General features: G+C 45.3%; 1 protein-coding gene and 1 long non-coding RNA gene across 2 annotated transcripts; both read left to right on the top strand.

Annotated features, from left to right (window-relative positions):
* Nucleotides 1–402: 402 nt before the first annotated feature.
* Nucleotides 403–17,701, top strand: LOC140420701 (uncharacterized). Its single transcript, XR_011946520.1, has 2 exons — nt 403–525; nt 15,510–17,701. It is a non-coding gene; the product is annotated as an uncharacterized lncRNA (long non-coding RNA).
* LOC140422559 (uncharacterized) lies at nt 781–6,440 on the top strand. Its single transcript, XM_072507572.1, has 2 exons — nt 781–847; nt 1,187–6,440. The coding sequence occupies exons 1-2, from the start codon at nt 781–783 to the stop codon at nt 2,149–2,151; spliced, it is 1,032 nt and encodes a 343-aa protein (XP_072363673.1). The 3' UTR covers nt 2,152–6,440.
* Nucleotides 17,702–27,864: the final 10,163 nt, after the last annotated feature.

The following is a 27,864-nucleotide window of genomic DNA, read 5'->3' as shown; positions in this document are numbered from 1 at the left end:
GGGGAAACACTGAGCTCCCAGATGAGGAGGAAGTTTTAGTCTGAAACCCATTGTCCAACTTCCGAATTGTGACGTCACAACGGAGCCGTGCCTGAATCAACCAATACCAAATCATTCTGCTCCACGGTGACGTCTGCGGGTTCCAGTGCGCAGTCCCGTCCCCATTGTTCCCCCTCCCCCGACACCTCCTCCAGACAAGGTTTCCAGGCAACTGGCTGATTGCTCCCGCCAGAGCGAGAAGCCGCTCGGTGATCTCCCCCGAGGTCCGGGATTGCGCATGTTCAAAGGGCGGTGTAGGTGCGCATGTGCGGGTAGGCCCCGCCCCTTGACCCACATGCAGGGGTATTGACCAATGGCAAACTGAGAGGACCGGAAGGACTCCTCCGCCTGCCAATCAGAGTTCCCTCATTGTCTGCCTGCGGACTTTGGAAATTGAGCTTGTTAACCTGCTCATTCCGACCCAGCAAAGCTGCTGCTCCTCACTCAGAATGAGCTTGAGCTTCACACCTCCCGTCTCCAACATCTGTGAGTAAAACTTTCTTTTCTCATTCTCACCTTCAATTGGTGACTTGCAGCAACTGAAGGGAAAGGAAGTGAATCCAGGGAGGGTGCAGACTCTGGAAAACTTGGCCCAGGTCTCTCTCTCTCTCTTAAAGACATTGACATCCTTTGCTCCCTCAGTTTGACACATTTATTTGTCTGGCTAAAAGAATGGTCTCTTTCCCAATGCTCACAGCTCTGTCACTCCGCCCCTCCGAATCCGCTCCCTGAAGACGACGTATGGGGCAGTTTTTGGAGACTCGGTATTGGGGAATGAGAGAGGAAAAAATGTTCCATAGAAATGAGAGTTGTCGATTCTGAATTTCTATCCTACACTTTTGTAAACTCATTTTATAGGATATTAGAAGAGGAGGAATTACAGACAGAAATCTCAAACGTAACCTCTCGATGTGACGGAGCCACTCTATTCCTTGGGACCTGATTATCATCAGCCTTTGAATCTAGAAGGAGAAATATTTGTCTGTTCTGTTGGCTTCAAAATATTTTAACCATCAGTGTGACTGGAAAAGCACCGAGACACACACACCCGAGTGAGAGTGAAAGAGCTTAGGGGCTTATCACAGTAACTTCATTGAAGCCTACTTGTGACAATAAGTGATTTTCATTCATTCATTCATTTAACCAGTTACACAGCCTGAAACAAACATCACACCATTCACAGCGGGGAGAGACCGTACACGTGTTCTGTGTGTGGACAAGGCTTCAACTGATTGTCCGACCGGGAGAGACACAAGGAGACCCAAAACATGGAGAAACCGTGGAAATGTGGGAACTGTGGGAAAGGATTCAGATCTCCATCTGTGCTGGAAGCTCATCGACGCATTCACACGGGGGAGAGGCCATTCACCAGCTCTGTGTGGAAAGGGATTTGCTGTGTTATCCAACCTGCGGGCACACCAGCGAATTCACACCGGCGAGAAGCCATTCAGCTGCTCTCAATGTGGGAAGGGATTCAGTGATTCATCCAACCTGCGGAATCATCAGCTAATTCACACTGGGGAGCGACTGTTCACCTGCTCTCAGTGTGGGAAGAGATTCACTCAGTTATCCCAGCTGAAGAGCCACCAACGGGTTCACACTGGCGGGAAGCCATTCTCCTGCTCTCAGTGTGGGAAGGGATTCACTGAGTTATGCAGCCTGAAGAAACATCAACGAGTTCACACTGGGGAGAGGCCATTCACCTCCTCTCAGTGTGGGAAGGGATTCCGTGTTTCATCCGTACTAGTGAAACCTCAGCGAGTTCATACTGGAGAGAGGCCATTCACCTGCTCTGCTTGTGGGAAGGGATTTACTGAGCTATCCATATTGAAGAAACACCAGCGAGTTCACACAGGGGAGAGGCCATACACCTGCTCCCAGTGTGGGAAGAGATTCACTCGGTCAGACACCCTGCAGTCACATGAGCAAGTTCACACTGGGGAGAGGCCATGCATCTGCCCACAGTGTGGGAAGGCATTCCGAGTTTCAACCAGCCTACGGTCACATCAGCGAGTTCACACTGGGGAGAGGCCGTTCACCTGCTCTCAGTGTGGGAAAGGATTTATTCACTCATCCAGCCTGCCGACACACCAACGACTTCACACTGGATAAAGGCCACTCGTGCTTTCAGCCTGAGAAGGAAATCTGTGATTCATCGCACCTGCTGATTCACTACCAAGTTCACAATTAATTACAGGGGTTGGATTCTGTTATTGTTTCTGCTTCAATTACATCCAGGACTGCATTTTGTTCACTCTGACAGTTGGTCAATGGGGATGGTCAGACGATTTATTTCTACTGGACTGGCCGGTCTCACGACGTTGCCTCCAGTGGGCTGATGCTCTTTGAGACTTGTTGCAATTGCCTGGTTCTAAATTTCACGAGGATCACAGACTGAAAGAGTATTTGTAAGTTAGAAGATGTTTAGTTCCCATTTCTGTTTGGAACCCCCAAAGCATGCCACCTTGCCATGGAGATGGGCTGTGGTGGTTATATGTTTTATTCTGTTTAATTTATTTGGCTTTTCCTCTCAGAAGAAAACTATGAGGGTATGAAATGAATCAAATGAAAATCGCTTATTGTCACAAGTAGGCTTCAAATGAAGTTACTGTGAAAAGCCCCTAGTCACCACATTCTGGCACCTGTTCGGGGAGGCTGCTGCGGGAATTGAACCGTGCTGCTGGCCTGCCTTGGTCTGCTTTCAAAGCCAGCGATTTAGCCCTGTGCTAAACAGCCCCCTCAGAGGGGCAAGTTGTTTGAGGTGGATTGGGAAACAGGGATTAGCTAATATTAAAGGAAATGTTACATATTTACCAGGTGGTTGGTTAGCTCAGTTGGCTGGTTCATGATGCGGAGCGACGGCAACAGCATGGGTTCAATTCCCGTACAGTGGTTATCCATGAAGGCCCTGCCTTCTCAACATTGCCCCTCACCTGAAGTGTGGGGACCCTCAAGTAAGCCATCACCAGTAAGCTCTCTCTCTCTCAAAGGGGAGAGCAGCCTATGGTCCTTTGGGACTTTGGTGACTTTCATTTTACAGAATACAACAAATCTAGATTCCTTTAAGGAACACAAATCAAAGTTAAAGATCCCATTAGATCAAAGGAAGCGGCTCTTGAAGTGGCCAAAACAGTAGTAAGCCTGAGGATTGGGAACTTGTTTGGAATTCAGCAAAGGAGGACCAAGAAACTGACAAAGAAAAAATAGAACATGAGAGCAAACTGGCGATAAACATAAAAACCCACTGGAAACGTTCCTATAGGAATGTGAAAAGGAAAAGTTTAGCAAAGACCAATGTGAGTCCATTCCAGGCAGAGACAGGAGAGTTTATAATGGGGAATAAGGAAATGGCAGAGAAACTAAACAATGTGTGTCTGTCTTCATGGAGGAAGATACAGAAAATCGCTCAAAATCTCAAGGGAACCAAGGAACTGGTGTTCAAGAGGGACTGAAAGAGAATAGTATTAGTAACAAAGTAGTATTGGAGAAATTAATGTGGGTTAAAAGTTTAAAAATCCCACAAAAGTTGATGCTCTACATCCCAGAGTGCTGAAAGATGTGGCTGCAGATAGTGGATACATTGGTGATCATCTTTCAAAGATTCTACAGATTCTGGAATGGTTCCTGCAGATTGGAAGGTGGTAAATGTAACCCCACTATTTGAGGAGGGAGAGAGAAAACAGGGAACCACAGAACCATTAGCCTGACATCTGTAGGAGGGAAAATGCTACAATCTGTTATAAAGGATATGATAACATATGATTTAGGAGCAGGAGTAGGCCACTCGGCCCCTCGAGCCTGCATTCAATAAGTTCACGGCTGCTCTGATTGTAACCTCAAGTCCACATTCCCGCAACCCTCCCGATAACCTTTCACCCCCTTGCTTACCAAGAATCTATCCAGCTCTGCCTTCAAAATATTCAAAGCCTCTGCTTCCACTGCGCTTTGAGGAAGAGAGTTCCAAAGACTCATGATCCTCAGAGAAAAAAGTTCTCCTCTGCCTTAAATGGGTAAGATATTACTTTTAAAGTGATTCCAATTTCTAGATTCTCCCACAAGAGAAAATATCCTTTCCACATCTATCCTGTCAAGGCCCCTCAGGATCTTTTACGGTTCAATCAAGTCACCTAAACTCCATCGGACACAAGCCCTGTCTGTCCAATCATTCCTCATAAGACCAGCCTCCAATTCCAGGTATGAATCCAGTAAACCTTCTCTGAACTGCTTCCAACATATTAACATCATTCCTTAAATGAGAGCAATACTGTACACAGTGCTCCAGATGTGGACTCACCAATGTCCTGTATAACTGAAGCATCACCTCCCTACTTTTGTATTCAATTCTCCTCACAATACACAATAACATTCTATTAGCTTTCCTAATTACTTGCTGTACCTGTATACTCGCCTTTTGTGATTCATGCTCTTGGACACCCAGATCCCTCTGAATCTCAGAGCTCTGCAATCTCTCACCGTTTAGATAATAAGCTTTTTTTATTCTTTCTACCAAGATTGACAATTTCACATTTTCCCACATTATGCTCCATTTGGCAGATTTTTTCCCCCACTCACTTAACCTACCTATATCACTTTAGTCTCCTTATGTCCCATTCACAATTTACTTTCCTTCCTATCTTTGTTATAATTGGGACACAGGAGCAGGACTTGGCCATTCAGCCCGTCGAGCCTGCTCCACCATTCAATACAATCATGGCTGATCATCCACTTCAATGCCTTTCCCCCCACACTATCCCCATATCCCTTTGTGTAGGGGCTGGTTTAGCACAGTGGGCTAAAACAGCTGACTCGTAAAGCAGAACAAGGCCAGCAGCAAGGGATCAATTCCCGTACCAGCCTCCCCGAACAGGTGCTCTGGATAGTAAATTTTAAAAGAAATTTATTAAATGAGTAAGGTTTACTGAACAATTTTAAGACATTGACTTTTACAACTTGGATTGGATTTGTTTATTGTCACGTGTGCCGAGGTACAGTGAAAAGTATTTTTCTGCGAGCAGCTCAACAGATCATTAAATACATGAAAAGGAAATAAAAGAAAATGCATAATAGGGCAACACATGTAACTACATAAGCACTGGCACGGATGAAGCATACAGGGTGTAGTGTTAATGAGGTCAGTCCATAAGAGGGTCATTTAGGAGTCTGGTGATTCATGTGGGTGATCAGTCTGTAGCAGCGTCACCCTCTCTGGCTCCTTTGACAGTAATTCTTCTTGAATTCAGCCTCAAGAGTCTGGCTCCTTCTTTGACAGTAATTTCCTTGGAACTTGGCCTCGGGAGTCTTCAGTACTTGGCCAGCAAGGAAGACCTTCAGAACCTCTACTTTTATCCCCAAAGTGACCATTACCTCAGAGTTGGCCTGTTTAACATGACAATTGGTCAATTTGGTCACTAGATTAATTTAATTGGATCCCCAATTACTGACACCACCTTCTCTCATTATCTTAGACAGGAATACAATAGAACTGTTTCATACTATCCCTTTATCTGATTCTATACAATCCCTTATTCATACAGTTTCAAATGTTGAGGCTAATCAGAGCTTGAAGGTCTCTCTCGCCAGTACATTTATCCTCATTGCACATTCATTACATACACAGCAATTAAGTGTTTACATTTATGCAGCAAATAAAACTCAGTATTTTTTACATTATTGATTCATTAATTGTCACTTAATTAAGGATCATAGCTTATTCAATCATCTGTTACTGACTTGTAGCTAATTAATACAGAAATCTTTAATACATTTTGTTAATACACTGGTTGAAAGAGACAATTTCTTACTCATCTTCAAATAGAACACGAAGGGCAGATTTCCTTTCCTAAAGGACATTAGTGAACCAGATGGGCTTTTACAACAATCAACAATGGCTCATTAGACTTTTAATTCAAAACTTTTATTAAATTTCAATATCTGCCATAGCTGGATTTGAACCCAGATCCCCAGAGCATTAACCTGGGTCTCTGGATTACTAGCCAGTGACAATATCCCTCGGCCACTGCCTCGTGCACATAATCTTGGTAGAATATGATGTCGAGTATCTTCTCAAAATGATAAAATGCTGTATTTTTTCAAACAAATTCTGCTAATTCTGCAGTTTTTAGAAACATTTTGGTTGAAAATGTCAATTGTAAAAATAAAGATCTAGTCTTTTACAATATAATTACCGAATATACCAATTCACTAATGATAATTAGTGTTCACTACTGAATAATCATTGGTTTAATAACTGGCTTTTGATATGTAATCAATACAGAGTTAATATAGAAAAGATACAAATGCGAAACGCCTGCAGGGAGCCATATGTTCGAGGTTAAAAAGGCTTCCTTGACCTTGTTACTTATGGCAGTGAATACACAATGAAAATAACAATTTGAAAACTTTATTTGATTATACATGCGTACTTAAGTTTCCTAAATTACAGCAGTAAATATGTTTCAAATGTACTTCATTGGCTGTAAAAGACTGTAAAAGAGATTCAGTGGTCATGAGTGGTGCTATAGAAATGCACCTGTTCTAGTAGTCTGCAAACTAGGATAAATTACACTTGGTGTCTTCACCAAAATCATTGATAAAGAGTGAATCTTAATTTTGTCTAATAACCATGTCTTTGACACCATTTCGATCACTTGGTGAAACTCCAGACATACTATATCCGCAATTATTTGTTGTAAAACACAGCAAGGTGTTGTGATGTGGAATTCACTGTCTATAAGTGGTGCTGGAAGCTGATTGGACTGTACCTTCAAAATGGAAATAAATGCATTCTTGAAAAGAAAACAAAACTGTCGGATGATGGGATCAAGTGGGTAGTTTTACAAGGAGCTGGCATGGGAAAAAAAGTCCAACAGGACTGCTTCTATGCTCTGGGAGCCTTGTGTACATGTAAAGTGAGTGGCAATGGCCTGGAACCTACTTTCTGCAAGGGCAGCAGAAGCAGAGATGATGGAAGGATTCCAAAAGGAAAGTGGATGGGCACTTTGAGGGAAATAAATCTGCAGCGCTTTGGGGATAGATTGGGGCGATGTGACTGACTGGTTTGTTCGACAGAAAGCCGGCAAGGACTCAATGGGCTGAATGGCCGCATTCCCCACTCTCCAGATGCTGTGATCTCAGAAGAGAAATTTCAGCTGCTGCAGTCTCTCCAACTCACTGAAGTCCCTCATCCCTGGTGACATTTTTGTAAATCTCCTCTGCACCCTCTCTGAGAACTTCACATCTGACCTAAAGTGTGAGGCCCATATATAGGGCTCCATTCCAGAGGGATAGAATTGAAAAGCAGGGGGGTTATGTTCAACTTGTTCAGAACCAGGGTTAGACTGCACTGGGAGTCTGTCAACATTTGTCACCTCCATTTAGAAAAAGGAAACAGAGACACTGGAGAAGGTGCAACAAAGATTCACAAGAACAATACCAGAACTGAGAGCATTTCACCCTCAGGAAAGGCTGGGGCTGCTTTTCTCTAGAAAAGAGAAGACTGAAGGGTGACCTGAAGGAAGTCTTTAAGATGATGAAGGGGTTCAATAATCCAATAGATTTTTACCCAGCGAGTGGTGAGAATGTGGAACTCGCTACCACAGCGAGTGGTTGAGGTGAACAACCTGAATACATTGAAGGGGAAGCTAGATACATACATGAGGGAGAAAGGAAGAGAAGGATATGCTGATGGGGCGATGAAGAGGGGTGGGTGGAGGCTGATGTGGAGCATAAATACTGACAGAGACCAATTGAGCCGACTGGCCTGACCCTGTGCTGTAGACTCAATGGAACCGAGACAAATGTATTTATTTTAGATCTACCTGTAATGGGGGGAAAACACTATTTACTGTTCAGGATAAAATAAATGTCCTTCAGCAGCGTCTGTGGATCATTTCAATGGGAATGTGCTCTCCCAGGCTCAAAGAGCATCAGCCCACTGGAAGCAAAGTCATGAGACCGACTAGAATATACCCATTGTCTCGAACCTTGGTTAGACCACAGCTGGAGTAGTGTGTGCAGTTTTACTGCCCTTACCTTAGTGAAGATATTATTGCCACAGAGGGACGGTAATGAAGGTTCACCAGACTTGTTCAGGGGATGGCGGGACTGTCGTATGAAGAGTGATTGGGGAAACTGGACCTGTATTCTCCGGAATTTCGAAGAATGAGAGGTGATCGCAATGAAACCTACAAAATACTGAATGGAATAGACAGGGTGGGTGCAGGTGAGATGTTTCCCCTGGTTGGGGAGTCTGGAACCAGGGGACACAATTTCAAAATAAGGGGGAAGTCACTTAGGACCGGATACGGTTGCGAATCTTTGGAACTCTCTACCCCAGGGGATGTGAAATCCTTGGGAAAGTGGACAGCACAATCAAAGGCCCCTCTCACCCGGATTATTCGCTGGTCCAACCTCTTCCATCGGGCAGAAGATATAAAAGTTTGAGAACAGGCACCAACAGATTCACAAACAGCTTCTTCCCTGCTGTTACCAGACTCCTGAATGACCCTTTTATGGACTGAACTGATCTCTCGGCATCTTCGCTATTATTTCAGCACTACTCTGTATGCTTCACCTGATGTCTATGTATTTACATTGTGTATTTTTCGTATGTCCTGTTTTTTTTCATGCATGGAAAGATCTATCTGGACTGTACACAGAACAATACTTTTCACTGTACCTTAGTACACGTGACCATAAATTTAAATTATTGAGTGTTTAATACAGAGACTGACAGATTTCTAAATACCAATAACACAAATAAATATGGGGAGAGTGTGGGTAAAAAGGCTTTCAAGTGGTTGATCAGCCATGACCGTATAGAATGGTGGAGCAGGCTCGACGGGCTGAATGGCCAATTCCTGCTCCTATGTTCCAATGATACAAAAATAGGTAGGAAGGTAAATTGTGAAGAGGACATAAGGAGTTACAAAGGTATATAGATAGGTTAAGTGAGTGGGAAAAGATCTGCCAAATGGAGAATAATGTGGGAAAATGTGAAATTGTCTATTCTGTCAGGAAGAATGAATAAAAAGCTTATTATCTAAATGGTGAGAGATTGCAGAGCTCTGAGATTCAGAGGGATCTGGGTGTCCAAGAGCATGAATCACAAAAGGCGAGTATACAGGTGCAGCAAGTAATTAGGAAAGCTAGTAGAATGTTATTTAGAGGGCGGCACGTTAGCACAGTGGTTAGCACAGTTGCTTCACAGTGCCAGGGTCCCAGGTTCGATTCCCGGCTTGGGTCACTGTCTGCACCTTCTCCCCGTGTCTGCGTGGGTTTCCTCCCACAAGTCCCAAAAGACGTGCTGTTAGGTAATTTGGATATTCTGAATTCTCCCTCCGTGTACCCGAACAGGCGCCGGAATGTGGTAACTAGGGGCTTTTCACAGTAACTTAATTGCAGTGTTAATGTAAGCCTACTTGTGACACTAATAAAGATTATTATTGTTTATTGTGAGGGGAATGGAATACAAAAGTAGGGAGGTTATGCTTCATTTAGACAGGACATTGGTGAGACCACATCTGGAGCACTGTGTACAGTATTGCTCTCATTTAAGGAATGATGTAAATGTGTTGGAAGCAGTTCAGAGAAGGTTTACTGAACTCATACCTGGCATTGGAGGCTAGTCTTATGAGGAATGATTGGACAGGCTGGGCTTGTGTCCGATGGAGTTTAGGTGACTTGATTGAACCGTATAAGATCCTGAGGAGCCTTGATAGGGTGGATGTGGAAAGGATGTTTCCTCGTGTGGGAGAATCTAGAAATTGGAGCCACTTTAAAAGTAACAGCTTTCCCATTTAAGGCGGAGGAGAACTTTTTTCTCTGTGAGTCGTGAGTCTTTGGAACTCTCTCTTCCTCAAAGGGCAGTGGAAGCAGAGTCTATGAATATTTTGAAGGCAGATCTGGATAGACTCTTGATAAGCAAGGGGGCGAAAGTTTATTGGGAGGGTAGCCGGGAATAAGACCATAAGAAATAGAACAGGAGTGGGCCATTCGGCCCTTCCAGCCTGCTGCACCTTTCAATTGGATCACGGCTGATCCGACATGTCTCACGTCCATTTTCCTGCCCTTTCCCTGTAAACCTTGATTCCCTCACTGATCAGAATCTATCTCAGTCTTAAATATACACAGGGACTCTGTCCCCACAGCTTTCACAGTTCCAAAGACACTCAACCCTCAGAAGAAACTCCTTCTCATCTTAATCTTAAATTGGCTCCTCATTATTCTGAGATGATGCCCTCTTGTCCTAGACTCTCCCATGAGGGGAAACATCCTCTCAGCATTTACCCTGTCAAGCCCCTTAAGAATCCTGTATGTTTCAATGAGACCACCTCTCATTGTTCTAAATTTCAGTGAGTAGAGTCCCAACCTGTTTAACCTTTGCTCCTAAGACAATCTCTCCTTACCTCCAACACCACAGGCTCTTATCTCATGACTTAATCTGTTGTGAAGTACCTTGCCGAACATCTTCTGGAATTCCAAACACAACACATCTACCGGTTCTCCTCTATCCACTCTGATTGAGGCTTCCTCGAAGAACTCCAATAAATTCGTCAGACACGGTTTCCCTTTAACAAAGTCATGCTGACTCTTTGACTAGATTATCATTTTCCAAATGTGCTGCTATTCCTTCCTTAATAACTGATTCCAGCATTTTTCAAACAATTGATGTTCAGCTAATCTGCCTATAGTTACTTGCATTTTGCCTCATTCCCTTTTTGAGTAGGGGTGTCACATTGGCAGTTTTCCAATTCTCCAGCACTCATCCAGAATCCAAGGATTTTTGGAAAGTTATAATCAATGCATCCACTCTCCCTATAGCCATTTCTTTAGGATCCTAAGATGCAAGCCATCTAAGCCAGGAGGCTTATCAGCCATTAGCCCCATTAGTGTGTCTAATACTACTTCTGTAGTGATGGTATTTAATTCCTCCCCCTATTCTTTAGTAATAATGGGATGTTCGATGTCTCTATCACCATAAGGACTGATGCACAATATCTGTTTAACTCCTCTGCCATTTCCTTGTTCCCTACAGCTATCTCCCCAGATTTATTTTCTATGGGGCCTATGTGGATTTGAGGTTACAATCAGATCAGCCGGGAACTTATTGAATGGTGGAGCAGGCTCGAGGGGCCGAGTGGCCTACTCCTGCTCCTAATTCATATTATATCACATCCTTTACAATACATTGTAGTATTTTCCCTCCTACTGATGTCAGGCTAATGGGTCTGTGGTTCCCGTTTTCTCTCTCCCTCCTTAAATATTGGGGTTGCATTTACCACCTTCCAATCTACAGGAACCATTCCAGAATCTATAGAATTTTGAAAGAATACCACCAATTTATCCATTATCGCCACCTCTTTCAACACTCTGGGATGTAGAGTATCAGCTCCCAATAATTTTTCCAGTACTACTTTTTCACGAATCCTAATCTCATTCGGTTCCCAATCCTTAGGCTTACTACTATTTTGGCCACTTTATTATAGAGTCATAGAATTTACGGTGCAGGAGGCCATTCAGCCCTTCATGTCTGCACCAGCCCTTGGAAAGGGCACTCTACTTAAGCCCACACCTCCACCCTATCCCTGCAACCCAGTAACCCCACCTCATCTTTTCGGCACTAAGGGGCAATTTAGGATGGCCAATCCACCTGACCTACACATCTTTGGACTGTGAAACCCATGCAGCCACAGGGAGGAAGTGCAGACTGTACACAGTCACCCGAGGCCGGAATTGAACCCGGGTCCCTGGAGCTGTGAGGCAACAGTGCTAACAACTGTGCCACCGTAGCACCCGTTATGGGTGTTTTCCCTTGATCTAATGGATTCTTTAACTTTTCTTGTCCGCCACAGTTGCATCACCTTTCCTGTTGGAGTTTTGTTCCTTGAAGGAATCTATATTTTACATAATATGTAACAATTCCTTAAGTGATAGTGATTGCCTGTCTATCATCATTTGTTTTATTGGAAGTTCTCAATCTAACACAGGCAACTCGCCCCATAGACCTTGAAAGTTTCCTTCTGTGACAAACACTCAGATAAATTAAACAAACTAACCATGTAATCACCATAGCCCAACTCCATGGTAATGTGGCATGCTCTGGAGGGTTCCAAACAGAATTGTGAACCAAATATCTTTTAACTTCCAAACACCCTTTCACTCTGTGATCCTCATGAAATTTGAACCCAGGTATCGGCAACAAGACTCACAAAGTCGTGAGACCGGCCAGTCTGGTGGGAAAAAAAAACATCCAACCACCCACATTGACCAACTGACAGAATGAACGAAATGCAGTCCTGGATGTAATTGAGAGCAGAAACAATACCAGCAGAATCCAGGGTGGCGCAGTGGTTAGCACTGCTGCCTCACAGTGCTGGACCCAGGTTCGATCTTGGCCCCGAGTCACTGTCCGTGTGAAGTTTGCACATTCTCCCCGTGTCTGCGTGGGTCTCACCCCCACAAACCAAAGATATACAGGGTAGGTGAATTGGCCACGCTAAACTGACCCTTAATTGGAAAAAAAAACAGAATTGGCTGCTCTAAATTTATAAAGAAATAAATAATAGCAGAATCCGACCCCTGAAATCAATTGTGAACTTGTTGGTGTCTCAGCAGGTGCCATGAATCACAAAATCCCTTTCCACACTGAGAGCAGGTGAACAGCTTCTCCCCAGTGTGAACTCGCTGATGTCTCCGCAGGGTGGATAACTGAGTGAATCCCATCTCACACTGAGAGCAGGCGAATGGCTTCTCCCCAGTGTGAACTCGCTGGTGTGCCTGCAGACTCGATAAAGTAGTGAATCCCTTCACACATTGAGGGCAGGTGAATGGCTTCTCCCGAGGGTGAATTTGCTGGTGTGACTTCAGGTTTGATAAACGATTGAATCCCTTCCCACACTGAGAGCAAGTGAACGGCCTCTCCCCAGTGTGAACTCCCTGGTGTGTCCGCAGGGTGGATGAATTACTGAATCCCTTCCCACACTGGGAGCAGGTGAATGGCTTCTCCCCAGTGTGAACTCGCCGGTGTGTCCGCAGGGTGGATGAATCACAGAACCCCTTCCCACACTGAGAGCAGGTGAACGGCCTCTCCCCAGTGTGAACTCGCTGGTGTCTCTGCAGGCTGGATGAATCACTGAATCCCGTCTCACACTGAGAGCAGGTGAACGGCCTCTCCCCATTGTGAATGCGTCGATGAGCTTCCAGCTTAGATGGGACTCTGAATCCCTTCCCACAGTTCCCACATTTCCATGGTTTCTCCATGTTTTGAGTTTCCTCGGACAATCAGTTGAAGCCTCATCTACACATAGAACAAGTGTACGGTCTGTTCCCGCTGAGAATAGTGTGATATTTTTGTCACGCAATGTAACTGGTTAAAGCTCTTTCTACAGTCAGTGCCCTGGAACATTCTCACTCGGGTGTGTGTGTCTCGGTGATTTTCCAGTCACACTGATGTTTAAAGCCTTCTGAAGTAGACAGAACAGACAAACATTTCTCCTTCTAGATTCAAAGGCTGATGATATTCAGGCGCCGATGAATTGCGTGACTGCCAGATCGAGACGTGAACTTTGAGATTTTTGTCTGTTAATATCCTGTCAAAACAATTTACAAAAGTTTTTTTTAAATTAACAATTTAAAAAAGTTATTTTTTGGCATAGTAAACAGTAGAATTACAGAACGAGAAAACAAAAGGACTGTACACTAAGCAAAGTACATAGTGCAATTGCCGTAACCCAACCCACCCAGATCTGCCTAATTGACTCCCTATGCTACATTCCCCTAACCCTACCTCCCCCCACCCCCCAATTTACAAAAGTTAGCACTGTCAGTACAGGATAGAAATTCAAAACAGACAATTTCTCAGGAACATTCTTTCCTCTCTCATTCCCCACAAGCTGTAAATCTCCATCCCACACTCTCTCTCCATTCTCACTCTGCTGTCTCTAATATTCACCCTCCCAGTTCTCCTGAAGGTGCTGATTCAGGCTGATTGACAGATCCATGCTCACTGCTTCCTGTCCTGGACACAGAACCTGAAAATCTTCATGCAGGCTGCCAGACAGATATATGTCTATATTACTGGATTAAAATGTGTGTAATATACAGACTGGATTCACTTCCTTTCTCTTCAGTCACCAATGTCCGTCCGTCCCCGAGAATGAGAAAATAAATGGAAAGGAAGAAAGATTGATTTCCTCGCACATGTTGCCCAGAGAAGGAAGTTTTAGTCTGAAACTCATTGTCCAAACTCCGTGTTGTGACGTCACAAGTTAACCCAACATGAAACAGCCAATAGAAATTACTCTGCTCCGCGGTGACGTCTCCGGGTTCCGCTGATGCGCTGTCACGGGGCGCCTTCCTCCCTGTAGTACCCTCCCCCATAACCTTCTCGAGACCAGGTTTCCAGGCAACCAGCTGACGGCTCACGGCAGAGCGAGAAGCCGCTCGGTGGTCTCCCCCTCCCCCGTGTCCAGGGACTGCGCATGTCCAAAGGAAAGGGGAAGCTGCGCATGTACAAAGGAAAGGGGAAGCTGCGCATGTGCGGGGGGAGCACGCCCCTGACCTTTCTGTTGAGGTATTGACAATGGAAACCGCTTAAGAACCGGAAGGACTCTTGTCCTCCAGCCAATCAGAGCGCGATCTTTGTGTGAATGACGATTGAGCTTCACACAGACTGAAATCTGCTCCTGTCTCCAAAATCTGTGAGTAAAACACTTTCTTTTCTCCCGCTTTCCATTTCTTTTCTCATTCTGACCTTCAATTGGTCACTTGCAGCAACTGAATGGAAAGGAAGTGAATCCAGGGAGGGTGCAGTCTCTGAAAAGATTGACCCAGGTCTCTCTCTCTCTCTCTTAAAGACATTTACATCCTTTGCTCCCTCATCTTGACACATTTATTTGTCTGGATAAAAGGATGGTCTCTTTCCGAATGTTACAATTAAAGGGCTGGTTTCCCCAATAGTTGGTTGAAATTTAAGGTGGCAGTAAATTAATACAGGACAGAGATATGTTTAGTGTTGTTGGTTATCGATAAGTTGCATTGATTATTCTTTTCTGTTTTGTAATATCAGTCATCACTTGTTACTTAGTATTGCTGAAATGTGGGACCTGCTGTTGAAGCTTTTCATCTTCACTCATCAGGATGGATGCAAGAATACCAAACGCCAAGAATCCCTTCCTCTCATCCCAGATTCTCAGCTAATACAGTCCTGTATATTGCATTCATTTTTGTTGCAATAAATATGTAGAGATTCAGCACACATGTATATGTCGACCAGCATGAATCAGCATCTTCAGGAGAATTGTGAGGGTGAATATTAGGTATACAGAATGTGAATGGAGGGAGAGTGGGTGGGACGAGATTTATAGCTTCTGGTTAACGAGAGAAGAAAGGATGTTCCAGAGAAACTAGAATTGTCTGTTCTGAATCTCTATCCTGTACTGACAGAGGTAACGTTTTGTAATCTTTTACAGGATACTAAAGGTGAGGATTTACAGACAGAAATCTCAAACCAAACGTCACATCAAGATCTGACAGAGTCAATTGATTCAGCAGGACCTGAATATCATTGGCCTTTGAACCTAGAAGAAGAAATGTTTATCTGTTTTGTCTGCTTCAAAATAGTTTTAAGATCAGTGTGACTGGGAAGGCACCGGAATGCACAGACATGCAACTTAGAGTGTTCCATTGTATGAATTGTGGAAAGAGCTTTAAACAGTTACACAGCCTGAAAAAAACATTGTACCATTCACAGCGGAGAGGGACCATACACATGTTGTATCATCTTTGAATCTTGAGAGATGCAAGGATGCCCGCATCATGGAGAAACCATGGAAATGTGAGGACTGTGGGAAAGGATTCAAACGCCCATCCCATCTGGAAAGACATCGACACAGTCACACCGGGGAGAGGCCATTCACCTGCTCCGTGTGTGAGAAGGGATTCACTCAGTTATCTCACCTGCAGACACACCAGCAAGTTCACACTAGGGAGAGGCCATTCATCTGTTCTGTGTGTGGGAAGGGATTCACTCAGTTATCCCACCTGAAGATACACCAGCAATTTCACACTGGGAAGAAACTTTTCCCCTGTTCCGTGTGTCAGAAGGGATTTACTCAGTTATCCCACCTGAAGATACACCAGCGAGTTCACACTGGGGAGAGACTTTTCCCTTGCTTTATGTGTGAGAAGGGATTCACTCAGTTATCCCACCTGCAGACACACCAACGTGTTCACACTGGGGAGAAGCCATTCACCTGCTTTGAGTGTGGGAAGGGCTTCAGTCACTCATCCAACCTGCTAAAGCACGAGCGAATTCACACAGGGGAGAGGCTGTTCACCTGTTCCAAGTGTGGGAGAGGATTCAGTCAGTCATCTAACCTGCTAAAGCATGAGAGAGTTCACACCGGGGAGAGGCCGTTCACCTGCTCTGACTGTGGGAAAGGATTCACTCAGTTATCCAACCTCCAAAGACACCAGCGAGTTCACAAATGATTGGTTGATTTATGGGGTACAGGTTGTTTTTAATAAATCTCCACTCCAAATCTTGTAAATAAAGTGACAAGACTTAACCATCCAGCCAGTATGAACACTTCAAATGGTAAATGCAAAAGATTCATTAACTGTTAAGAGGTTGAAAAGTAACAAGTTAAAAAGATTTTAAAAATTAAAGTTTTAATTAAAAGTACATCACCACCAAGAATGGAAAGGTATATGTATCTGTGTTAACTGGACTACTTTCGAAAGTATATTTAAAATGTTTTTCAAAATGATGAGATGGCTCCAGCTGGTCACATGCTGGTTTCTGGAAGTTTCTGTGCAGTTTCAAAGTGAACGAAGGTTAACGTCTCAAACATCCTGGAATGTAACCCACATTGCATCACATGAACGTTCCAGCCAAGCTAACACACTGTCCCAGCAGACGGGCTGTCTGCCCAGCTAGTTCTCCACAAGGGCATCTGGCTGCAAGTCATAATCTCCAATAATGTTGCCAATGGCCTCAACAGTAACTGTTCCAACACAGAGGTTTTAACAAGAGGGCCACATTTAGTCAACCTGTAACCAGTGTCTCCAAGAACAAAAGGAACCCGGATAACAACTGAACACCTCAAGTTTCCAGCCCTGGGAAAATACATCCTTTATCCAACATCTCGGAGGAATGATGGGAGGTGTGTCACATGACCTTCCCCAAGTTGCTAGCGCTTGTAATATTGTCCTGTGGAACTGAACTCAGGCAGACGCTGCTGGATCTCTGAAGGAAACAGTAGCTCCAGGCAAGCAGCCTGCACTGTCCACATCTTACCATCAAGCCCGTGGCAGCAGTAAGAACTCTGACCCTCATCAAAACTGCAAAGGGCTGAAATATTGGAACTTGTGCCTCCCAGACTGACTCACGTTCCGTGTCTTACCCCATTGTCGAAGTCTCACTGCTGGAAAGACGGATCTCCTGCAACAGTAAACTTCCCTCTGAAGGAACATTCTATTAGACTTTGGATTCTGGACTCTGGATACATGGAAAACCATAACATGTATTTTATTGTGCCCGGAACCCTTGCCTTTTTCCTTATTCCCCATTTGTTGTGTGAGTGTAAAAGGGGGTGGACGTTGTTAAACCCCTCTCACCCCCGTGTATGTAAAAATAAACCAACCTCTTTATTTCACCTTACCTTGAGTTTCCCGTGCAAGTTATTCACAGAGAATTGAAACACCCCAAATTTAAGGGTTGGGAAAATACACCACCATTTATAAAGGGGGAAATCAACAGCAATGTGATTGACTCTCAAGTGCCCTCTGAAATGGAGGACAGTTCGGGATGGGCAATAAATGCAGGTCCGGCCAGCGACACCCACATCCTGTAAATGAATAAAAGACAAATTTGCAAGAGTTCAAAAGAAAGTGAGTCAGGGAACATAGAAGTTGTAGAACAGTTAAGTCACAAGAGAGTTTGTCAAGATTGCATGCCATTTATTTTAATGCAAGGAGTCTTAAAACGTGTGGGTATGATGTCATTGTCATGGGAGAATCCATGGAATCCCTACTGTGCAGAAGGAGGCCATTCAGCCCATCCAGTCTGCACCAGCCCTCCAAAGGAGCACCCTAATTCAGCCCACTCCTCGGTCCTACCCCCATAACCCCATCTAATCTGCACATCTTTGGACTGTGGGAGGAAACCGGAGCACCAGAGGAAACCCACACAGACAGGGAGAACGTGCAAACACCACATAGACAGCCACCATAGACCAGAATCGAACCTTATTCCCTGGCGCTGTGAGGTAGCAATGTTATTCTGAATGAAACTGGACTATTTGCATGCCAAACCTCATAAGCAGCAAGCAATAAGTCAGAGCTAAATGATTAGATCTAAGCTGCCACTAACATTTGAGCTGCACAGGTGCCAGGCAATGACCATCACCATCATGAGAGAATATAACCACCTCCCCTTGACATTCAATGGCATTGCCATCGCTGAATCCCCCACTATCAACATCTTGGGGGTTACCCTTGACCAGAAACTCAACTGGACTAGCCATATAAATACTTTGGCTGCAAGAGTAGGTCAGATGCTGGGAGTCCTGCAGGGAGTAACTCACCTCCTGACTCCCCAAAGCCTGTCCACTATCTATAAGTCAGAAGTGTGACGGAACACTCTCCAGTTATCATGATGAGTGGAGCTCAACGCCATCCAGGGCAATACAGCTCACTTCATTGGCACCCCACCCACAAACATTCACTCCCTTCACAACTGAGGCACATTAGCATAGTGTACCATCTATAAGATGCACAGCAGGAACTCACCAAGGCTCCTCAGACACACCTTCCAAACCCATGACCACTAACTTATAGAGGGGCAACAGACATGGGAATATCATCACCTGGAAGTTCCCCTCCAAACCACACACCATCCTGACTTGTAAATACATCACCTCCCTTCACTGCCCCATTAGCACAGTGAATGTACCAACACTACATGGGTTGCAGCGGTTCAAGAAGTCAGCTCACCACTACCTTCTCAAAGGTAATAAATGCTGGTTCTAGCCAGCAATGCCCACATCCTGTAAATCATTTTTAATTAGAATTTGATTGGGCCAATTAAGGGTTTGAGAGAAATATTACTGAGTAAGAACATTCCACTTGTTGGATGGGGTAAAGAGGGAGCTGGAGAATTTTTTACATCCATGTTTGATCTGTTCCTTGAAGCATCTGTCCCAATGTACCAGGAACCGAGAACTCACGGCGCTCCTTCAGGAGAAGGAAAGATCGAGTAGATGTTACCCCAAACTGAGCCAGAACAAAATGGGAAAATAACTGAGTGAGGGGTCAGAGGGAGAGTTCTCCCCCTCAAGGTGTGGACTGTAAGATTCCTGGGGGACTCCCTACTTCAGGTTTCCTCACTAATTAGTGAACATTAAATTAAATTCTATGACTGGCTGTGGATTTATTTTGAATTTGATTCTACCATATTATGATCACTGCCTCCTAAGTGTTCCCTTACTTTAAGATCTTTAATCAAGTCTGGCTCATTACATAACACTAAGTCCAGAATGGCCTGTTCCCTCGTGGGCTCCATCACAAGCTGTTCCAAAAAGCCCTCCTGGAAACATTCAATGAATTCCCTTTCCTTGGGTCCACTGGCAGCATTATTTACCCAGTCCACCTGCATATTGAAGTCCCCCATGATCACTGTGACCTTGCCTTTCTGACATGCACTTTCTATTTCGTGGTGCATTTTGTGCCCCCGGTCCTGACCACTGTAAGGAGGCCTGCACATAATAACTCCCATTGTGTTTTTTTTGCCTTTGTGGTTCCTCAACTCTACCCACACAGACTCCACATCATCTGACCCTATGTCGTTTCGTGCTAGTGATTTAATTTCATTCCTAATTAACAAGGCAACCCCGCCCCTTCTGCCCACCTCTCTGTCTTTTCGATAGGTTGTGAATCCCTGGATGTTTAAATGCCAGTCCTGAACCCCCTGCAACCACGTCTCTGTGATGCCTACCACATCATACCTGCCAGTCACAATCTGGGCCACAAGCTCATCTACCTTGTTCCGTACACTGCGCAAATTTAAATATCGCACCTTTAATTCTCTATTGACCGTCCCTTTTTGTTTTCTTAGTGTGATGGACCTTGGTTTACTGAGCCTTTCCATACACTGTGTCATATTTTGTGGGATTGGGACTATCGTAACCTCTCCTGAGTTTTGTCTTTTCGTGCTTTTTTGTATTCCTAAGCAGCTACGCTTCCCACTGATTACTTCACCTCTTGGTTCCCTGACTTTCCCTTCCCCCCCAATCTCCAGTTTAAAGTCCTATTGACCACCCTATTTACTCTTTTCGCCAGAACACTGGTCCCAGCTCGGTTCAGGTGGAGACCATCCCAACGGTATAGGTCCCTCCTGTCCCAGAACTGATGCCAGTGTCCCATGAAAAGGAACCCCTCTTTCCCACACCACTCTTTCAGCCACGTGTTAACTTCCCTTATTCTTGCCTCCCTATGCCAATTTGCACGTGGCTCGGGCAGTAATCCGGAGATTATGACCCTTGAGGACCTGTTTTTTAATTTGAATCCTAGCTCTTTATAATCTCTAAACAGGTCCTCTTTTCTAGGCTTGCCTATGTTGTTGGTACCGACATGGACCACAACAACTGGATCCTCCCCCTCCCTCTCCAGTATCCTTTCAAGCCGGTCAGAGATGTCCCGCACCCTAGCACCGGGCAGGCAACATACCATGCGGGACTCTTTATCCTGCTCACAAAGGATACTATCTATCCCCCTGATAATAGAATCCCCTACAACTACAACTTGCCTATTTACTCCCTCCCCTTGAATGGCCTGCTGAACCATGGTGCCTTGGTCAGCTGACTCATCCTTCCTACAGCCCTGTTCGCCATCCACACAGGGAGCAAGTGCCTCATACCTGTTGGACAGGGTCAAGGGCTGAGGCTCCTGAGTTCCTGACTGCTGGTTCCCTTTACCTGCCTGACTTGCAGTCACACCCTGCTGTCCCTGGCCACTGGCAGGATTTAAACTGCTTACTCTGACAGGTGTGACTGCCTCCTGAAACACAGTGTCCAGGTAAGTCTCCCCCTCCCGGATGTGCCTCAGTGTTTGAAGCTCAGACTCCAGCTCATCAACTCTGAGCCGGAGCTCTTCGAGCAGCCAACACTTACTGCAGATGTGGTTGCTGCAGCTCGCAATGGGATCTGCCAGCTCCCACATCAAGAAGCTCAAGCACATCACCTGACCAGCCATCACTAATTAATTAATTAGTTTAATTGAAGTTTGAGTTTAGCTGTGTTTTTAAAAAAATTTGGGGCAGATTTGCTATCAATCAATCAGATCACAGCTTCCCTCTGACGTCACCTTTGGAGAAAAAATACTGGAAAACAGGAAGTTTCCGTTAGGTTTTTATACTCACAGAGACTGCTCCTCCTCCTCCGAACGGCTCCCAAAATTAGGCCCGAAGAAAGGGAGAGAACAAAACAGTTGGGTAAAAGCACCTTCTCCCACTCTTCACCGCATTACCTCACTGCACCAAATTACCAAATTCTCACTCAGCCTGAGTGAGTGAGACACAGACAGTGTCTCCTTGACCAGCGCAATGCTTACTAAGTGCGCTTTCTGTCTGTCTTTTATACAGACTTTAGGATGAATCACACTAAAACTTCAAAGAGAAGAATACAATGTGTACCTTTGTGCCCCTTAACAGGCCTCAGGTGACTGCCAGATAACTGCCTCTCAGCAATTAGGGTGGGGGCAGCTTCAGCCAATCAGACACTAATCTACACTGCACTTTTAACTGAAAAACAACAAAATTAGATTAACCACTTACCTTTCCTGGTTACCTCACTGCACCAAATTACCAAATTCTCACTCGGTCTGTATCTCTCTCACTCAGGCTGTGTGTCCTTGACCAGCACAATGCTTGTAAAGTGCAATGATGTAAAGGTGTTACAGTTAAATAACTACAGGGGCATTAGGGAGGAACTGACGAAAATTGACTGGGAGCAGAGCCTAGTGGGAAAGACAGTAGAACAGCAATGGCAGGAGTTTCTGGGAGTAATTGAGGACACAGTACAGAGGTTCATCCCAAAGAAAAGAAAGGTTATCAGAGGGGGGATTAGGCAGCCATGGCTGACAAAGGAAGTTAGGGAATGCATCAAAGCAAAAGAGAAAGCCTATAATGTGGCAAAGAGTAGTGGGAAGTCAGAAGATTGGGAAGGCTACAAAAACAAACAGAGGATAACAAAGAGAGAAATAAGGAAAGAGAGGATCAATTATGAAGGTAGGCTAGCCAGTAACATTAGGAATGATAGTAAAAGTTTCTTTCAATACATTAAAAACAAACGGGAGGCAAAAGTAGACATTGGACCGCTCCAAAATGACGCTGGTAATCTAGTGATGGGAGACAAGGAAATAGCTGAGCAACTAAATAAGTACTTTGCGTCAGTCTTCACAGTAGAAGACATGAGTAATAGCCCAACAATTCCGGAGAGTCAGGGGGCAGAGTTGAATATGGTAGCCATCACAAAGGAGAAAGTGCTAGAGAAACTAAGAGGTCTAAAAATTGATAAATCTCCGGGCCCAGATGGGCTACATCCTAGAGTTCTAAAGGAGATAGCTGAAGAAATAGTGGAGGCATTAAGTTATGATCTTTCAAAAGTCACTGGAGTCAGGGAAAGTCCCAGAGGATTGGAAAATCGCTGTTGTAACCCCCCTGTTCAAGAAGGGAACAAGGAAAAAGATGGAAAATTATAGGCCAATTAGCCTAACCTCGGTTGTTGGCAAGATTCTAGAATCCATTGTTAAGGATGAGATTTCTAAATTCTTGGAAGTGCAGGGTCGGATTAGGACAAGTCAGCATGGATTTAGTAAGGGGAGGTTGTGCCTGACAAACCTGTTAGATTTCTTTGAAGAGATAACAAATAGGTTAGACCAAGGAGAGTCAATGGATGTTATCTATCTTGACTTCCAAATGGCCTTTGATAAGGTGCCTCACGGGAGACTGCTGAGTAAAATAAGGGCCCATGGTATTCGAGGCGAGGCACTAACATGGATTGACGCTTGGCTGTCAGGCAGAAGGCAGAGAGTTGGGATAAAAGGTTATTTTTCGGAATGGCAACCGGTGACGAGTGATGTCCCGCAGGGTTCGGTGTTGGGGCCACAGCTGTTGACTTTATATATTAACGATCTAGATGACGGGACTGGGGGCATTCTGGCTAAGTTTGTCGATTATACAACGATAGGTGGAGGGGCAGGTAGTTTGGAGGAGGTGGGGAGGCTGCAGAAAGATTTAGACAGTTTAGGAGATTGGTCCGAGAAATGGCTGATGAAATTCAACGTGGGCAAGTGCGAGGTCTTGCACGTTGGAAAAAAGAATAGAGGCATGGACTATTTTCTAAACGGTGACAAAATTCATAATGCTGAAGTGCAAAGGGACTTGGGAGTCCTAGTCCAGGATTCTCTAAAGGTAAACTTGCAGGTTGAGCCCGTAATTAAGAAAGCAAATGCAGTGTTGTCATTTATCTCAAGAGGCTTGGAATATAAAAGCAGGGATGTACTTCTGAAGCTTTATAATGCATTAGTTAGGCCCCATTTAGAATACTGTGAGCAATTTTGGGCCCCACACCTCAGGAAGGACATACCGGCACTGGAGCGGGTCCAGCGGAGATTCACACAGATGATCCCAGGAATGGTAGGCCTAACATACGATGAACGTCTGAGGATCCTGGGATTATATTCATTGGAGTTTAGGAGGGTGAGGGGAGATCTAATATAAATTTACAAGATAATGAATGGCTTAGATAGGGTGGATGTAGGGAAGTTGTTAACATTAGCAGGGGAGACTAGGACCCGGGGGCACAGCCTTCGAATAAAAGGGAGTCACTTTAGAACAGAGATGAGGAGAAATTTCTTCAGCCAGAGAGTGGTGGGTCTGTGGAATTCATTGCCACAGAGGGCGGTGGAGGCCGGGACGTTGAGTGTCTTTAAGACAGAAGTTGATACATTCTTGATTTCTCGAGGAATTAAGGGCTATGGAGAGAGAGCGGGTAAATGGAGTTGAAATCAGCCATGATTGAATGGTGGAGTGGACTCGATGGGCCGAATGGCCTTACTTCCGCTCCTATGTCTTATGGTCTTGTGGGTAAGGATGGGTGACAGGATGGGAAATTGTGGTTTGGGTCTTCACTGACCAAATGCTTTATTGATCCGAAAGGTGTAAAAGGGACCAAACTCCAGCAGAAATCGAGCAGAGCTGAGAACAGACGACTTGCTGTGTGGGAACAGGGAGATAAACAGCTCCCAGAGGACAGAGAAAACAAGAGTGCCTGGAATCCTAGACAACACCTGGCTGTCAAGGCCACCATGTTTTCACTGCTTGGCATGGGAATGCTGACTCCCTGTACCGGGGACGGAGCGTGGGGAAGACAATTGTTTGAGAGTTTGACGTGGTTTGGGCGGGGGCAGATGGTTCAATGACAGGTTTTGTAATTGGTCCATTCAAATGTTATCTCAGCAATTATTGGGTTAAATCTGTCTCCATAGACTTTGTGATGTAATAAAGTATAAGAAGGGATTCCCCGAGCACAGAGATTTGTTGAGGTTTTACATATTCCACTGACTGGGACCATGGCATCTGGGGCAGAGCAGGGAGCATTTATCTGGAGATGGTGCTTCTACCCAGAGTGTAATGGGAATGCTGCTGCACTTTGATATTACTGCTCAGACATTAGCTTGTGTCAGCTCTTATTTATACTGAATAGCATCTAACCACGGTCACCAATAAAGGTTATCACTGCGAATCATTTCAGAGTTTGGGAAAAGGGGAAAAAGGGCTAACTGACTCCCTAAAATGTAGAGTTTCCAATTAAGGGGCAATTTAGCATTGCCAATCCACCTATCCTGCACATCTTTGGGTTGTGGGGGTGAGACCCACACAGACACGGGGATAATGTGCAAACTCCACATGGACAGTGACCTGGGGCCCGGATAGATCCCGGGTTCTCAGCACCGTAGGCAGCAGTGCTAATCACTGATCCACCGTGCTGCCCCGGAACCCCATTTCTAACATCGCTGTGTCAAAAATAAATTCTCATCTCTCCCTCTGGCTCCTTTGCCAATTACCTCTGAGGAACTCACTTTCTGTTAAAGAGCCTGTCAACCCCTCTCACCCACTTTCCCTAAAGTACATCAATCTATTCATGAAAAGTCCAGAAAAATCAAATACTTTTATAACAAATGTTTATTAATCTAAGAGAAAAGGTGAGATATAGAAGGTTATTTGAGGATCAAAGCCAACCAGAGTAAAGGATGTTCACAATGTTCAGGATGCAAATTGTTTCTCTTTGGTTCCTCTGTACCCTGTTCCTGTGACTCCCTACTTTGGACACGGGCACTGAACCCTGTGGCCAGGGCACCATCAGCCCCAATAACCCCCCCCCCCCCTCCCCCTCGTGCCCTGATTGATAGAGGCCCATTTCCCAGTCCATCCTCCAGCACCTTCCTGTCTCTCTGTTCGTGAGGTGCCCATGGCAAGTGTGATGGGAGGAGATGCATTAGGGTTACAATCAATAGGAAGTGTGCGGGGGAACAGTGATTTATGGTTTGAGAGGGAAAAGGATGTTTTCTGATGACTAGAATTGTCAGTTCTGGATTTCTGCCCTTTCCTTACGGCGATGTCCTTTGTAATCTCCTTTCCCAGGCGATGAGTAGATAGGTTTTTGCAGACAGGAAACACAAACCAAACATCCCTATTCTGAGATGTGTCCTTTTAGATTGGACTCTAGACATGGGACTTGGTTCTTAGGCTATGGACTTACTCCGGTGTCTGTTTAACACTTGTTTATTAGTTCTACATCTAAACAAGTTACAGAGTAGGCATGTTACTCCTCGGCGCGATTTCAACCCTCCCTTGAGAGTCTAACACATGTTAATAAATCAGCATCCACGTCATACAGTAGCATGTGCCATCTCTTAACCTGTTACACTAGATTTCTTCCCCCCCCCCCCTATACTATCCAGGAGTTCTGTAGCCGTCTAAAATACATGTCAACAGTTTTGAGAAGGTACACAAAGTCTGCAGTGCCGCCTGCACACCTGCCTTTGAGAACGTTGCTGCAGTCGGTCCAGTAACAGACAAGAAAGGTGCTGACTTGAAGCTTTTGCTTCATTTCATGAAGACCTGATGCAGCCGGTACCAGAGAAAATGGTGTTTCCACAACTCGCACTGCTGGCCTCTCTGTGGGTGGGGCAAGGACAGGGACTGCTCAGCAGGGAGGGTCATCATTACCTCTCCCTCCAGTGAACCTCCTCCTTCAGGACGAGGACAGGGACTGCTCAGCAGGGAGGGTCATCATTACCTCTCCCTCCAGTGAACCTCCTCCTTCAGGACAAGGACAGGGACTGCTCAGCAGGGAGGGTCATCATTACCTCTCCCTCCAGTGAACCTCCTCCTTCAGGACAAGGACAGGGACTGCTCAGCAGGGAGGGTCATCATTACCTCTCCCTCCAGTGAACCTCCTCCTTCAGGACAAGGACAGGGACTGCTCAGCAGGGAGGGTCATCATTACCTCTTCCTCCAGTGAACCTCCTCCTTCAGGACAAGGACAGGGACTGCTCAGCAGGGAGGGTCATCATTACCTCTCCCTCCAGTGAACCTTCTCCTTCAGGACAAGGACAGGGACTGCTCAGCAGGGAGGGGCATCATTACCTCTCCCTCCAGTGAACCTCCTCCTTCAGGACAAGGACAGGGACTGCTCAGCAGGGAGGGTCATCATTACCTCTCCCTCCAGTGAACCTCCTCCTTCAGGACAAGGACAGGGACTGCTCAGCAGGGAGGGTCATCATTACCTCTCCCTCCAGTGAACCTCCTCCTTCAGGACAAGGACAGGGACTGCTCAGCAGGGAGTGTCATCATTACCTCTCCCTCCAGTGAACCTCCTCCTCCAGGACAAGGACAGGGACTGCTCAGCAGGGAGGGTCATCATTAACTGTCTCTCCAGTGAACCTCCTCCTCCAGGACAAGAAGTCTTACAACACCAGATTAAAATCCAACAGGTTTGTTTTGAATCACTAGCTTTCGGAGCACAGCTCCTTCCTCAGGTGAGTGTCAGTGAAGGAGCTGTGCTCCAAAAGCTAATGATGTGGAACAAACCTGTCGGACTTTAACCTGCTGTTGTTAAGACTTCTTACTGTGCCCACCCCAGTCCAACGCCGGCATCTCCACTTCAGGACAAGGACAAGGACTGCTCACCAGGTAGGGTATTTATTACCTCTCTCTCCAGTTCGTCTCCTTCTTCGATATGACCAAAATGTTTTTTACATCAACATCTTCATCACTGCCACCATGTTCTTTGATGTGTCCTTCTATATTGGACTACAGGCAAGGGCCTCGGTTCTTGCACAAACTATGGTTACATTCTGATATCTGCTTGAAAATAGTTTATTAGTACGATATCTGAACAGGTTACAGAGCAGGCATGCTGCTCAGAGGCAGGATTCCAACCTCTGAGTCTAACACACGACTGGCTGATGCCACTGGTACATCATCATCAGTGTCAGACATTAGCGCATCCCAGCTGTTAATCCTTTATGTTTGGGGCAGAACAATGGCACAGGGATGGCACAGTGGTGCACACTCCTGCCTCACAGTGCCAGGGATCCGGGTTCAATTCTAGTCTTGGGGCGTTGGCACATTCTCCCCATATCTTCGTGGGTTTCCTCCGGGTGCTCCGGTTTCCTTCCACAAACCAAAGATGTGCAGGTTAGGTGGACTGGCCATGCTAAATTATCCCTAAGTGTCCAAAAGAGGTTAGGTGAGGTTAC

Source organism: Scyliorhinus torazame, chromosome 5 (assembly GCF_047496885.1).
Source record: "Scyliorhinus torazame isolate Kashiwa2021f chromosome 5, sScyTor2.1, whole genome shotgun sequence".
NCBI lineage: Eukaryota > Metazoa > Chordata > Chondrichthyes > Carcharhiniformes > Scyliorhinidae > Scyliorhinus > Scyliorhinus torazame.
This window is presented reverse-complemented; position numbering and strand designations above follow the sequence as displayed.